Source organism: Camelina sativa, chromosome 11 (genome assembly GCF_030686135.1).
Source record: "Camelina sativa cultivar CO46 ecotype springtype chromosome 11, ASM3068613v1".
Taxonomy (NCBI): domain Eukaryota; kingdom Viridiplantae; phylum Streptophyta; class Magnoliopsida; order Brassicales; family Brassicaceae; genus Camelina; species Camelina sativa.
This window is the reverse complement of record NC_141890.1, coordinates 898397-912187: the sequence shown is the minus strand read 5'-3', so window position 1 is coordinate 912187 and position 13791 is coordinate 898397. Positions and strand designations below refer to the sequence as shown.

Genomic DNA, 13791 nt, shown 5'->3' with positions numbered 1-13791 from the left:
TTGGGTTATCGAGTATTTAAAGCAATCTATTTTGAGAATTTCTAGTTCAGAGATCATATCAGGACTGGATCAATACTTCGGATATGATTTATGGGGGTGGGGACATTGTATATGTATCTTCATCACAAATTAACAATATCAAAGGAATCAATTCTCTTACAATATGAATCTACCAACGAACTCTTTCATATAACAACCCATTTATTATTGGTTTGGATAAAGGAAAAAGTAAAGATTCTTACTTACCTTACAAAGCAAAATTTTCTCCACGAAGCTAAATAATCCCCATAGTAACCCTCCTCAAACATACGCTTAACTTGTATCACACGTAAACTCAAACTCCAAATCCACAATATATACACATACCCACTCATAGGATTAACAAATCGAACATAAACCAAAAGCTGCTATGGAGGTGCAAACATTTCCCAACGAAATCGTCTTCTTCGATCTAGAGACAACCGTACCGAACAAAGTGGGACAACATTTTCACATCCTAGAGTTCGGTGCGATCATCGTATGTCCAAGGAAACTCGAGGAGCTGGAGAGCTTCACAACGCTTATACAACCTAAAGACTTGTCTGTGGTTTCAATAAGGTCGTCTAGGTCAGATGGTATCACGAGGGCTAAGGTTACGAACGCACCAAGTTTTGAAGATGTGGCTGAGAAGCTCTATTGTTTGTTGAACGGTCGGATTTGGGCAGGTCATAACATCAGAAGATTCGATTGCGTTAGGATCAGAGAAGCTTACGCTGAGATCGGTAAAGCTGCGCCTGAACCCTCAGGAATCATTGATTCGTTGGGGTTATTAAGTGACAAGTTTGGCAAAAGAGCTGGTAACATGAAGGTACCATTATCCAAGATTCTTTGTATATCTTATGGCATGTTTAGAAATTGATTAGAAATCTAAGGTTCTATTATAAGACATATAGTAGAATATCAATTTTGTATAAAAAGTGAATTTACATCTCTTGACTAAATTCATTAAATTAGAATAACCTCTGATTAGACTAAATATTATAATACTTTTCCCTATCATCTGTTTGTCTACAACTTCAAATTTTGAAAATATTTTTTCTCATATATTAAAATAAATAATGCAAATTTCATAACACATAAGTATATAAAACATTAACAGAAAATGGAATTTAGATATGATACGTATAGTGAAGGTCTTTGTGAGATTTAAATCTGTACTTAACATTTTTTTTTGTTGTAGATGGCAAGTTTGGCTGCCTATTTTGGTCTTGGAGTCCAAAAGCACAGGTACTTAATCATATATTTTTGTGTGGTGTTATTAATATTACATTTTTCTTAAGATAAAATAACACACACATATGTCAATAATTACAGGAGTCTTAATGATGTTCGAATGAATCTAGAGGTCCTCAAGCACTGTGCAACAGTGCTTTTCTTGGTATGTCGTATCCTCATTTTTTCTTCTTCTTAAATTTCTTATTTTCATAAATATAAAGAAATAAATTAACTCAGTTATATATATGTGTGTATATATATCCCATAAATGTACAGGAATCTACACTTCCCAATCAGTTGGAAGGAAAATGGCAAAGTTCTTCAAAGATCATGACAAGAAGTCGAAGTAATTACCAAATAGCGCAAAGGGCAATGCCTTACTCGAAGGGTAGTAGTAGTCTCGTGAAGGTATAATAGTGTTTTTTCTCATTTAAAAAGTTAAAACTATATATCGAATTTAAATGTTCTTGTTTGAATCAATACAGATGACACAAAATGTGAAGAATCTGTTAAGCAAAGCTCAAGGCAATCAAACTCTCCAAAGCTTGATCAATCATTCTCATTCTTTGCTTAGATGATTATTGCGTCCCTCCTAAATCTTAAATTTTTAATGTATATATTGCAAAAATGTATACCTTCATTGACTATACTACCAAATATTCAATAGAAATTAATTATATTTGTAATTACTGACAACATATATTTAATTTTTACCTGAAATTTTAACGAGTACATAATATTGGTATTATTATTTAGTTATTACGATATGAACTGGATAAATATTTCCATGTTATTAGAAACAAAACAAAAAGTTATTCAGAGTTGCATTTAAATTATGTATTTTAATACAATTGTAATAACTAAATATAATATATGCCACATCATAATAATACAAATAAAAATAAAACTATAATAACTGTTAGATATGTTTACATTTTTGTCGTATTATCTACGATTTCTCTATATTTTAAGGTAATATGTTTTTTAAACATTTTATCATATGTAATCATTTGTTTAAAATTTAAATTTTGAATAGACTCTTTATCGTAATTTAAAAATAATATGTCAACGTGAAAATTTGCCCAACTTTAACTTTAGATAAGCTCATGATTAAAATTTAATTTTAATCCTTGCTCCGTTTAAATTGGAACCGTTTATCCGTTATCAACATGAATACAAAATAAATTATATCTATGTCGATAAGAACATAAAAATGCACATGATTGCAATTAAATTATTTGTTTTTGTTGTTTTAATTAAATATACTAAATACCAAAACAGAACGCAAATAGAATAACTAAAAATATATTCGTAGTAACAACTGAATATGTCTACTTTTTGTCTATGATTGATTTCATCGTAATAGGTTTAATTATCTTTGTCGTATTTAATCATATTTTAGGATTTAATTTTGGATAAGATCTTTATCATTACTTAAAATTGATTCAGCTTGAATATTTGTCCAATATGAAATTATTTTTATTTGTTTGTGAATATAGTTTTACATAAGCTCCGATCAAAACTTAAATTTCAATTCTTACTCCGCTTAAATTGGAAACAATTTATAAGTTGTTAGTAATGAAACAAAATGAAATATGTCTATGTTATTATTTACAAAATAAATAGTATATAATTGTAACTAAATTTTATATTTGGTTCACACAGTTGTATTTCGAAAAGAAAAAAAAATAATAACCGGTAGATATGTCTGTTTTATATCGTCTCTACGGTTTTTTTTTGGTTAAAAATTACATTTCTTTGATTGAGAATTAATTATGGATAAGCTTCGTTTCATGAAATAGTTGGACATAATTAAGCGTACCAGAAATTTCCTAGACATCAACATCATGTATACCACAAATGATAAAAAGGGTGAAAATAAAAATTGAAAGTGAAATAAAGAGAAGTATGTGGCGTGGAGGAATATAACCAAAGAGTTCACAAAGGGGAACAAATTATTAATCTACAAACGTACGTATGGCCACAACCATGCCTATCAAACTTTTTCAAAGCCATTCCAAGATATATACGTCCAAGAACCTTTTTCTATATCTTTTTTTTCGTACTCCATAAATTGAAACTAGTTTTTGGATTCAGTTTTTGAGAATCTTCTTATGTCGACTAGAGCTTTTAATATCTTTATGTAGTTGTTTCAAAAAATCAGCATATGTAGAAAATACAAGAGCAAATCACATTAGTAGAGGCATGTCATGTATATTTAACAATGATTAATCATTTTTTTTTGTGAAAATCCGTAAATAGAAATTTAATGGTAGTTTACATCTCGTTTCGTATGATATCGCTCACACACTTACGTTGTTAGTCAATCCAAAACCTCAAATTTGGCTTTAATTTGTTCTAAGGACAACCCACGTTCGTTCCTCTGTTGCCTAGTTATATTTATCAGGGGTTATTATGCAAAGTTGTTTACTACTCCCTCCGTTTCAAAATATAAAATATTTTAGAAAAGTTTTATGTTTTATAATATATGATGTTTTCAAGTTTCCATGCAATTTTTAGATTAATTTAGTATTTTATATTATGCAATATTGTTTCTGATTGGTTGAACTTGTTAAAAGTAAAGACTTTTTAATATACGTGCTTTAGTTAATATATCCTATATTTTGAAACAGAGAGAGTAATATCTTATTTAAGTGAAACTGAAATGATTTGGTGACTTGAGGACATGAAACACACGTGAACAGTCAAACAAAACTAGTAGAAAAAGTGTGAAAGTAATTTTATAGTACTATATAATCAATGTTTTCAGACTAATTAACCTTGAAATCATCGGCATTTTGACTACATTAATAATCTTATGCATAGTGCCAAATTAATAATCATTATAAAACGTCTCTAGTTACATTCAAAATAAAATAGAAACGTCTCTAATTACAAAGGAGGGTGATGAAGTAAAATTAACGTGTCAAAACCCAGTCAACAAAAGATTCCATTGGAAGTTGGAACCCACTTTAACGGCGACAAAAAAGTCTTTTAACGGTCCTACTCTTTTTGTTGTTCCAAACGAACGTTAACTACGATGTTAACTATCTCACGCGCCAATCACTGCACGTAATTCCTACAATGACCTCGTGACAGCTAAAATAGTTGTTCGTGTTGTTCACTCTCTGGCCTCCATAACTGACGAAGCGCACTAACTGTAACGGACCTTAATGGTCCCATCGCTTGACGAAACTGAGAGAGTTAAACAGAAGTAACTAACGGTTGTTCGAATACTTTGAAAACCATCATCAGCAAAAACAACGCCACGTGTATGGACCAAATATCTGACGTGTCATTGTTTTCTCCTCCTCGACTCTCACGTGTGAGACCCCACCCCACACGTGTGGCTCACTATTATAAACCAGAAGCAAGCATCAGAAGCTCACATGCATTGGAGAAATAGGGACCATAACCACTGATATGACGACACGTGTCTCTATCTCCCTCACTGTCTCGTCTATATAAACTCCCACATCCTCCGCTGATTAGAGAAGCACTAAAACAAAGCAATATTACAAAATAAAGAAGCAATTTTTTTATTTCGAAAATGTTCATTGAGAGCTTTAAGGTTGAGAGCCCGAACGTGAAGTACACTGAAAATGAGATTCACTCTGTGTACGATTACGAGACGACCGAGGTTGTGCATGAGAACGTCAATGGCACTTTCCAATGGATTGTCAAGCCAAAGACTGTCAAATACGATTTCGTTACCGATACTCGTGTCCCCAAATTAGGGTAATTAATTACGTAACTCTCTTTCTTTCTTTTTTTCTTACCAAAGTTTCGATCTTTTTATATATTCCTTGATTTCTCCGTCGTTCAATTTTGATTTCTTTTTCGTTAAAGGGTTATGCTTGTGGGTTTGGGAGGAAACAATGGATCAACTCTCACCGCTGGTGTTATTGCCAACAAAGAGTGAGTCTTTTTTTTTTTTTTTTTTTTGGATAGAATCCTTGTAGCGATTTATATATTGACGACATATATTTGATTTTGTTTTTTCTTGTCGGAAAATATAATTTGTTTAAATAAACAGAGGAATCTCGTGGGCTACGAAGGACAAAGTGCAACAAGCGAATTACTTCGGCTCACTAACTCAAGCATCATCCATTCGTGTTGGATCCTTTAACGGTGAAGAGATTTATGCTCCTTTCAAGAGTCTTCTTCCTATGGTCCGTTTTTTAAAACAAACATGATTGATTACATTAATCCTGAGATAGTTTCTGTAATAGTGTTTTTAAGTTGGGGGTTGTTGTTGTTGACAAAATAGGTGAATCCGGATGATGTTGTGTTTGGAGGATGGGACATAAGTGATATGAACTTAGCAGATGCCATGGCTAGAGCCAAGGTTCTTGATATCGACTTGCAGAAACAGCTTAGGCCTTTCATGGAGAACATTGTGCCACTCCCTGGGATCTTCGATCCTGATTTCATTGCTGCCAATCAAGGTTCACGTGCTAACCACGTGATCAAAGGTACCAAGAAGGAACAAATCGACCATATCATCAAGGACATGAGGTAACTGTGTAATAGTGTGATTAAAACAGAGTTTTTCTTGCTTGTTGAATCAAATCTCCTCTGTTTCTTGATTTTTATTCTTGTGATGTTGAATCTTTAGGGAGTTTAAGGAGAAGAATAAGGTGGATAGGGTTGTGGTTCTCTGGACGGCTAACACAGAGCGTTACAGCAATGTGGTCGTTGGGTTAAACGACACAATGGAGAACCTCATGCAGTCTGTGGAAAAGGATGAGGCCGAGATCTCTCCTTCGACACTTTATGCTATTGCTTGTGTTCTTGAAGGCATCCCGTTCATCAATGGAAGCCCTCAGAACACCTTTGTTCCAGGTTTCATATACTTGAAGTTTATTGTCATCGATCAATCAAAAAACTGGGAGTCGTGACTGTTTTTTGACTGATTTTCTTGCGAGATTTGTTGTAGGTCTTATTGATTTGGCGATCAAAAACAATGTTTTGATCGGTGGAGATGATTTCAAGAGTGGTCAAACCAAGATGAAATCTGTCTTGGTTGATTTCCTCGTTGGTGCAGGAATTAAGGTTTGTTTTAACTTGTGTATCAAGTCACTCTTTCTTGTTAGTGAAGAAATTTGTCAAAAGATGTGTGTTTTTGTTTTATAGCCTACTTCAATTGTGAGCTACAATCACTTGGGGAACAACGATGGAATGAACCTCTCAGCTCCACAAACATTCCGATCTAAGGAGATCTCCAAAAGCAATGTCGTGGACGATATGGTTGCTAGCAACGGTATCCTCTTTGAGCCTGGGGAACACCCGGACCACGTTGTGGTCATCAAGGTATATAGCTAGAAAACCATAGAGACAATCAAAACCTGTTTCCGTTACGAGATCTTCCAATACCCATTGATCCTATTTGTGTCTTTTGTTTTGCAGTATGTACCGTATGTTGCTGATAGTAAGCGAGCGATGGACGAGTATACATCAGAGATTTTCATGGGAGGGAAGAACACAATCGTGATGCACAATACCTGTGAGGACTCTCTCTTAGCTGCTCCAATCATCTTGGATCTTGTTCTCCTTGCGGAGCTCAGCACCAGGATCCAGTTCAAATTCGAGGGAGAGGTTTGTGAATTAACAATACATTTACGTTCGGTCTTCAATTGTTGTTAAGCAGGATTTAATTTGATGTTTTAATTCGTCTGCTGGCAGGGGAAGTTTCATTCTTTCCATCCTGTTGCCACCATACTCAGCTACCTCACCAAGGCACCGCTGGTTCCGTCAGGAACGCCGGTGGTTAACGCGCTGTCGAAGCAGCGGGCTATGCTGGAGAACATTCTTAGGGCGTGCGTTGGACTGGCCCCGGAGAATAACATGATCTTGGAATACAAGTGAAGAAGAAGAAGAAGGGATTAAAACAATCCCCTTAAATAGCCCATAATTTAAGTTATTAATTTGGGTCTTTGTATTGTGTTTTATTTTATGTTTAAAATTTATGAAAGCATGTGTATCTGATTTATGAAAGCATAAAAGCATGGGTCTTTGATCTCTGTAGGGTGTGAAGTAACTTGTATTTTTAGTAATCCGAATGGGTTGGTATATTTTACAAGTGTTTCTTCTAGGTTGGAGACCATAATTTCAGTATCGCTTATATGTGTAACCAGCTTTTATATATTGAGATATTTAATCATGGTTTCGGTCCAATATTGATGATCTACGAGAGAGTGTGTATGGACAACTTTTTTTTTTATGTTTATCCGACTGGCGATCTCTTTTCTCTATCAATTTTTTTTATGTAACACATAATTACATTTTAAACAACTCTTTAACAATTAGTTTAAATGTTAATAATTATACAGTAATTTTTTTATAAATTTATAATACCATGACCGATAAAACTATTAATTTATAGAGGTATTAAAAAGTAGAGAAATACCCTAAAAACTTGTTTTTGTGCTATTTTTGAGAATCTCCCTAAAAAGTATACATTTAAAAATAAAATTTAATCATTATAGTTACGTTATAATACATACATAAGAAAATTTCGATATAGTACAATATTAAAAAGTAAGTTCTAACAAAAACTAATCTAAATAAGAAAAAAAAACACCAAGAATATTTCTTTTACATGTACATATTATTACATATTGATAATATTATATAATTACTAATTTATTACATAGAGTTTTAAAACTATTATTTTATCACTTTATAAAAATTTGAACAACCAGAAAGTGTTTTTAAAAACTTATTCTTGGTGTTTTTTTTTACAAAAACTTTAGTGTAAGTGTTAAATCTGTATTACTTGAAAACTTGTTTAAGAAAAAAAGTATGTTAAACTTATAACACCAAACTGAAGGACAAGAGGAAAAATCCTTAGGATTTGATGGATGTTTAAGCTCGGTTTGTTCTCAACGTGTTTAAATTTAATACTAAGACTAATTTAATTTGTTAAAAAAAAGTTCAGAATTAAAATGATTTTTGGTTTATTAATTTTATTAGTATTTTGGAAAAACACTCTTTTAAAGTGAAAACATGTTGAAAACAAAAAGTTGAACTTAAAATATGTTGAAAATTAGTCTAACTGTTAAATTTCTATTAAGTGAAAACATATTGAATTTATAACACAAGGGAAAATTTAAATTTTTATTAAGTGAAAACATGTTGAACTTATAATAACACAAGGGAAAATTTAACACTTAGACTAATTTATAAATAAAATTGAAATAAAATTATTTTAAGTTTAATAAAAAGATATTTTAGAAAAAGAAAACTCTTTTCAAAAATCATTGTAAATGTTAAATCTATATTACGTGAAAACATATTGAATTTATAACACTAAACTGACGGACCAGAGGAAAATTCCTTAGGACTGGATGCCTAAGCTCGGTTTGTTCTCAACGTGATTAAATTTAACACTTAAACTAATTTTTAAAAAGAAAACCATTTACATTTTTTAAATATTAGTGAATTAAATTATTATTCGAAAAAAGTATTTTGGAACAAGAAAACTCTCTTTTTAAAAAATTGGTGTAAATGTTATATTACGTGAATACATGTTGAACTTATAACACCAAACTGACGGACCAGAGGAAAATTCCTTAGGACTGGATGCCTAAGCTCGGTTTGTTCTCAACGTGATTAAATTTAACACTTAAACTAAATTTTAAAAAGAAAACCATTTACATTTTCCTTTTTTTAAATATTTGTTAATTAAATTATTTTATGTTTATTAGAAAAAAGTATTTTGGAAAAAGAAACTCTCTTTTTAAAAATTAGTGTAAATGTTAAATCTATATTACGTGAATACATGTTGAACTTATAACATCAAACTGACGGACCAGAGGAAAATTCCTTAGGACTGGATGCCTAAGCTCGGTTTGTTCTCAACGTGATTAAATTTAACACTTAAACTAATTTAACATTTTACATTTTTCAAATATTTGTGAATTAAATTATTTTATGTTTATTAGAAAAAAGTATTTTGGAAAAAAAAACTCTCTTTTTAAAAATTAGTGTATATGTTAAATCTATATTACGTGAATACATGTTGAACTTATAACACCAAACTGACGGACCAGAGGAAAATTCCTTAGGACTGGATGCCTAAGCTCGGTTTGTTCTCAACGTGATTAAATTTAACACTTATACTAATTTTTAAAAAGAAAACCATTTACATTTTCCTTTTTTTAAATATTTGTGAATTAAATTATTTTATGTTTATTAGAAAAAAGTATTTTGGAAAAAAAAACTCTCTTTTTAAAAATTAGTGTAAATGTTAAATCTATATTACGTGAATACATGTTGAACTTATAACATCAAACTGACGGACCAGAGGAATATTCCTTAGGACTGGATGTCTAAGCTCGGTTTGTTCTCAACGTGATTAAATTTAACACTTAAAATAACTTTTTAAAAGAAAAAAGTTTAATTTTTATTTAATTCTGTTTTATCAATTAAAATTACTAGTTTTATTTTATTTTAGAAGTATTTTTGGAAACGTAAAAAAGAGAAAACAAAAGAATACCTGGTTGAAGTTGGGTAGCAAAGAGAAAGAGAGAGCCTGCCCACACTATGATGTCCACACTATGACCCAACGCAACATTCCGTAGTTCCCCCTCATGATATCCACCGGTTTTAACAAACGACGACGCTCTGATTTTTTTCCTGGAAAAAGGAAAAATTGATGAAGAAACTTAAAAAAAAAAAATCATTATTATTTAATAAAAAAATAAAGAAAGGAACAAATCCTAGCTTTGTGAATTGCTGTTATCGATCGGCGGCGAAGCACTCCCACTCTGATTTAGTGATCTTCTTCTTCATCATCATCCTCTCAGTCTCAGGCAAGCTATCTTGTATGGAACTGAACTGATATGATCGATCGATCGTCGAAACACGATTGGCTAAGACAGAGGAGATCACGGAAAACTGCTGAGAGGCTCCCATCAAAAAAGCTTACGGGTGAGAAACTTGTTGTTGAAGTGGCAGTGATCATTCATTCAACCACGAAACGTAGATGCTACTACTAAACTCTCTCATGGCTTTACTTCAATCAATGTCGGATCTCTGTATGATCCTCTCTGTTTCGAAAGAAGATTAAAAAAAAAAAAGAATATAGATGAAAAGAATTAGATTTTGTGATTTCGTTCTCTCGTTTCTCGAAGAAGAAGAAAGTAGAGTCAAAAAAGGTTTGGTTTCAAGAGAGAATATGAGAATTCTTATTTTATAAGCAAAAAGGGTTTGGGTTTTTTTTTTTCAGAAGAACGGAAAAAGGAAATTGTCGATTTGATTTGTTTTTTGTTTCTTTTTTATTACAACGGTTACTTTTATTATTTTACTGCTAACGGTCATCATATCTTTTTTTTTAAATGGTTTTGGACCGTTAACTATTCTCACTGTAGTGTAGAGCTTCGTATTTGTGTAATAGACCAGCTTTTTATATTTTTGAGATATTCATAATCCAATATATTTTCATCTACGAGTTCATTCATAGTAAAAAAAATTGATCTAGTCATCTAGTTTTAGTAGAAGGTAGCAAAGCACTGCACAGATTTTAAAACCTAATTGTCGTTTATAATTCTATTATTTTGAAAAATTAAGTGTACAATTTAAATTTGGAGGAATAAATAACAAAATATGGACCGATTCTTTGATTCAGAAACCATTGAAAAGAATTTTAAATAGTACTATTACCATAGCATCATCAGTGACCTCAATGATTTTTTATTATTATTAATGAAATATATGGGAGGACTAATTTGATTAAAGAATAAAGATTACCCTGATACCAAATGAATCTAGTTATTTTCCCTCAAATTATATTTTTATCGATGATTAAGCAATAAATAATTTTATTAGTAATGAAGACAAAATATGATGACTCCGGAAACTCCAACAACTAAGCCTTGAAGTTTGGAGTTCAGAAGACTAGCTAGTGAAGAAAAAAACTAATTATATAAATAATCCATAGACTAATTATAAACCTAATCCTATCTACTGATCCTTTTCCATAAACCATTAATATACATAGAATCTTTCAATTATTGAGCATCATGACATACAGTGCTTTCTTTATTCAAATTTTTCAAAAATCCAATATCAGTTTTAGATATAGAAAATAATAAATTTTAAAACTTTTACTTAATTTTGCGACATGCATGGAAAAAATAATTTTCTAGCACATAGTATTCCATATAGATATTATATAGCGTATGTTTTTACATCATGCATATGGTTTTTACAGCATGCATGCATTTATAAACTTTTATACGACATGCTTAAACTTTTCAGTATGTATAAATATTTGTTATTACATCTTTTGAATTTCTTCTGTTATAAGTATATTAGTAAAATAGCAAGTGGTTATTAATATTAGGTCATCACTAAGCTTTGATCGTGTGTGTGACGAGTGTTCGCATTAGTTTACTCTACACCTCATTATTAATCATCAGACGCTTTCGTCGTCACGAGACAGTGACCTCCATTTTAAAAATCAATTATTTAAACCTTTTTTGTCGAAATTTCCACCAATTATTTCTTGACAAAACTATTATATATCACAAGAAAGTTCATAATGTCTCATTGGAATTTTTCACACTGTCACTATTCATGTACTAGCTATAGAACACGGCAAAGGATGTGACTTTTATAACATAATTTATAGTAGTACTTTTTATCAATTAATTTCTTAATTACCGTGAGCTGCATATGGTGTTGAGATTTATTGGCTTATAAAGTAATTATTAAAACGAGGTTTGTGGTGCGCTTACTTCAACCTTCACTAGCTCGTAAAGTTTGCTGTTTTAGTATAAATTACTCGTTCTTTTAGCGAAATTAGTTAATGTTTCAAAAATAGTAATAAAATAGCATATCCTCAAAATCAACCCGAATTTATAGAAAAGAGACAAGGAAGTGTGGAACTTAAACAATATGCAGGACCTGAAAGATAGTTTCATTTCAATGAGGATTAATATTATATTTTACATAATATGGAGACTAATTAATGATTAAAGACATCTGTCTTAAGTTAAAAAACACACAAATTTAAGAGTAATAGCAAACTTGAGCCATGCATATTTTTCATTTTGATGATGATCGCACGGCGCGGTTTCTTGTTTTGCCTTCGTCGTGCTCCATTTGTTGTTCTCTGCATTCTACGCTACAAAACGCTGCGTCCCCTCTACAATTTATTTACGTATATAAATATAAATATAACTTCATGATGCATTAGAGAAAGAGAAATACATAATTTTTTGATTCGTACTATTAGATAAAATAAATAATTTTAATAATTTGGTGGTACGCGATAGCTAGTAGTCAAAGGATAAAAAATGAAAACTAACTAAGGAAAAGGCAAAATAATAAATATGTAAACATACTTGTACATGTAAATATCACGACCGGGAGCTAAATGGCGTTTGCACAAGCCACAGTTTCCAAGAAAAGACGACGACGAGGAGGAGGACGGTGATGATCTCCTACCGTCTTGTCTCTCGTTCCTCCGGTGATTTGTGGGCGACAACATCCCCAAGAACCGCTGGTCGTAATTGTTTCCGCCGTCTACGACCGTCATAGCTACGTCAGAGTCTTGACCGGCGGTCTGATCATCGTCAACCTCGACGTTGATCCTCGTTATGCTTGTGGTTCTCTGCATTTGAGGCCGTGGACGATTCCCTATCAGCATATTATTGTTTCTAGAAAAGAAAAAAAAAAGAAGAGTTTTGTTTTCTCTATATAAATTTAGATTGTTGCTTGGAGAGGGGAATTGTGTGTAACCATGCCACTCAGTTTAAATATACACGCAATCATATGGTGTATTGATTATTATAATTCATGCCTACGTATTTACTTGATTATTATAATTCATGCCTACGTATTTACTCGTAATGCCTTAATATGATATGATTAATTAAAGATTCAATTATTATTCCTTAGGGTCTTTATTGGTAGGCCAATAATTTCAGATATTTGGTCTGTGGACGCCAAACATCCCTCCGATCCCAGTTATATTTAATTTTCGACAAGAAGAAAAGAAACCATAATTTGTTTTCAAATTTAATTTTATACGTTTTTACATTTTTAAATTGATATCCTCTAGGCTCTAGATTTCGTATATAGAAAGGATTCTTTTTGTTTGTTTTGTTCGTATCCTTTATTGAAAATTCTTTGAATTTTGAGTGTTGATTCCATATACAATCATTTAGAGCAGTTTCCCCTAAAAATAACAGTGTCAACATTATATGATGTTAATGAACATATTGGGTGTGGTTGGGTCTTGGGTGGGTCTTTACTCTTTAGGAGGCATACGTACGAAAGTCAAGGCTTGCAAGATTGCTTCAATTACTACATGTATGATGTATCGTAAGGATTATAACATTACACGTACTAAAAAGTCTAAATTTATAGTAGAACTTTGAGACAGTTACATGATTAGATTTTGGGCCTAGAAAACGGGAATAGTTGTAACCAGTAATTAAACCCAACACATATGATTAAGGTCACGTCGTTAAATGATTGTGAAATTATTCTTCAAAGTTGCTCTCGAGTACTCTTCCAATATAAAAC

The 13791-nt window shown here is 31.7% G+C and overlaps 3 protein-coding genes and 1 long non-coding RNA gene across 4 annotated transcripts; 2 read left to right on the top strand and 2 right to left on the bottom strand.

The window, feature by feature from the left end:
* Nucleotides 1–295: 295 nt before the first annotated feature.
* LOC104720907 (protein NEN4-like) lies at nt 296–1943 on the top strand. Its single transcript, XM_010438802.3, has 5 exons — nt 296–847; nt 1220–1266; nt 1354–1417; nt 1531–1662; nt 1740–1943. The coding sequence occupies exons 1-5, from the start codon at nt 410–412 to the stop codon at nt 1830–1832; spliced, it is 774 nt and encodes a 257-aa protein (XP_010437104.1). The 5' UTR covers nt 296–409; the 3' UTR covers nt 1833–1943.
* A 2189-nt stretch (nt 1944–4132) lies between these two features.
* On the top strand, nt 4133–7431 carry LOC104720906 (inositol-3-phosphate synthase isozyme 1). The gene is made up of 9 exons (XM_010438801.3): nt 4133–4992; nt 5104–5172; nt 5291–5426; nt 5525–5772; nt 5873–6099; nt 6194–6309; nt 6391–6567; nt 6664–6852; nt 6940–7431. Exons 1-9 carry the CDS (start codon nt 4805–4807, stop codon nt 7120–7122), a joined length of 1533 nt encoding a protein of 510 aa, XP_010437103.1. The 5' UTR covers nt 4133–4804; the 3' UTR covers nt 7123–7431.
* A 267-nt stretch (nt 7432–7698) lies between these two features.
* LOC147933505 (uncharacterized) lies at nt 7699–10435 on the bottom strand. Its single transcript, XR_015570831.1, has 2 exons — nt 9983–10435; nt 7699–9894 (listed from the first exon to the last, which is right to left on the bottom strand). It is a non-coding gene; the product is annotated as an uncharacterized LOC147933505 (long non-coding RNA).
* A 1727-nt stretch (nt 10436–12162) lies between these two features.
* On the bottom strand, nt 12163–13022 carry LOC104720905 (FCS-Like Zinc finger 7-like). The gene is made up of 2 exons (XM_010438800.3): nt 12606–13022; nt 12163–12406 (listed from the first exon to the last, which is right to left on the bottom strand). The coding sequence occupies exons 1-2, from the start codon at nt 12908–12910 to the stop codon at nt 12307–12309; spliced, it is 405 nt and encodes a 134-aa protein (XP_010437102.1). The 5' UTR covers nt 12911–13022; the 3' UTR covers nt 12163–12306.
* Nucleotides 13023–13791: the final 769 nt, after the last annotated feature.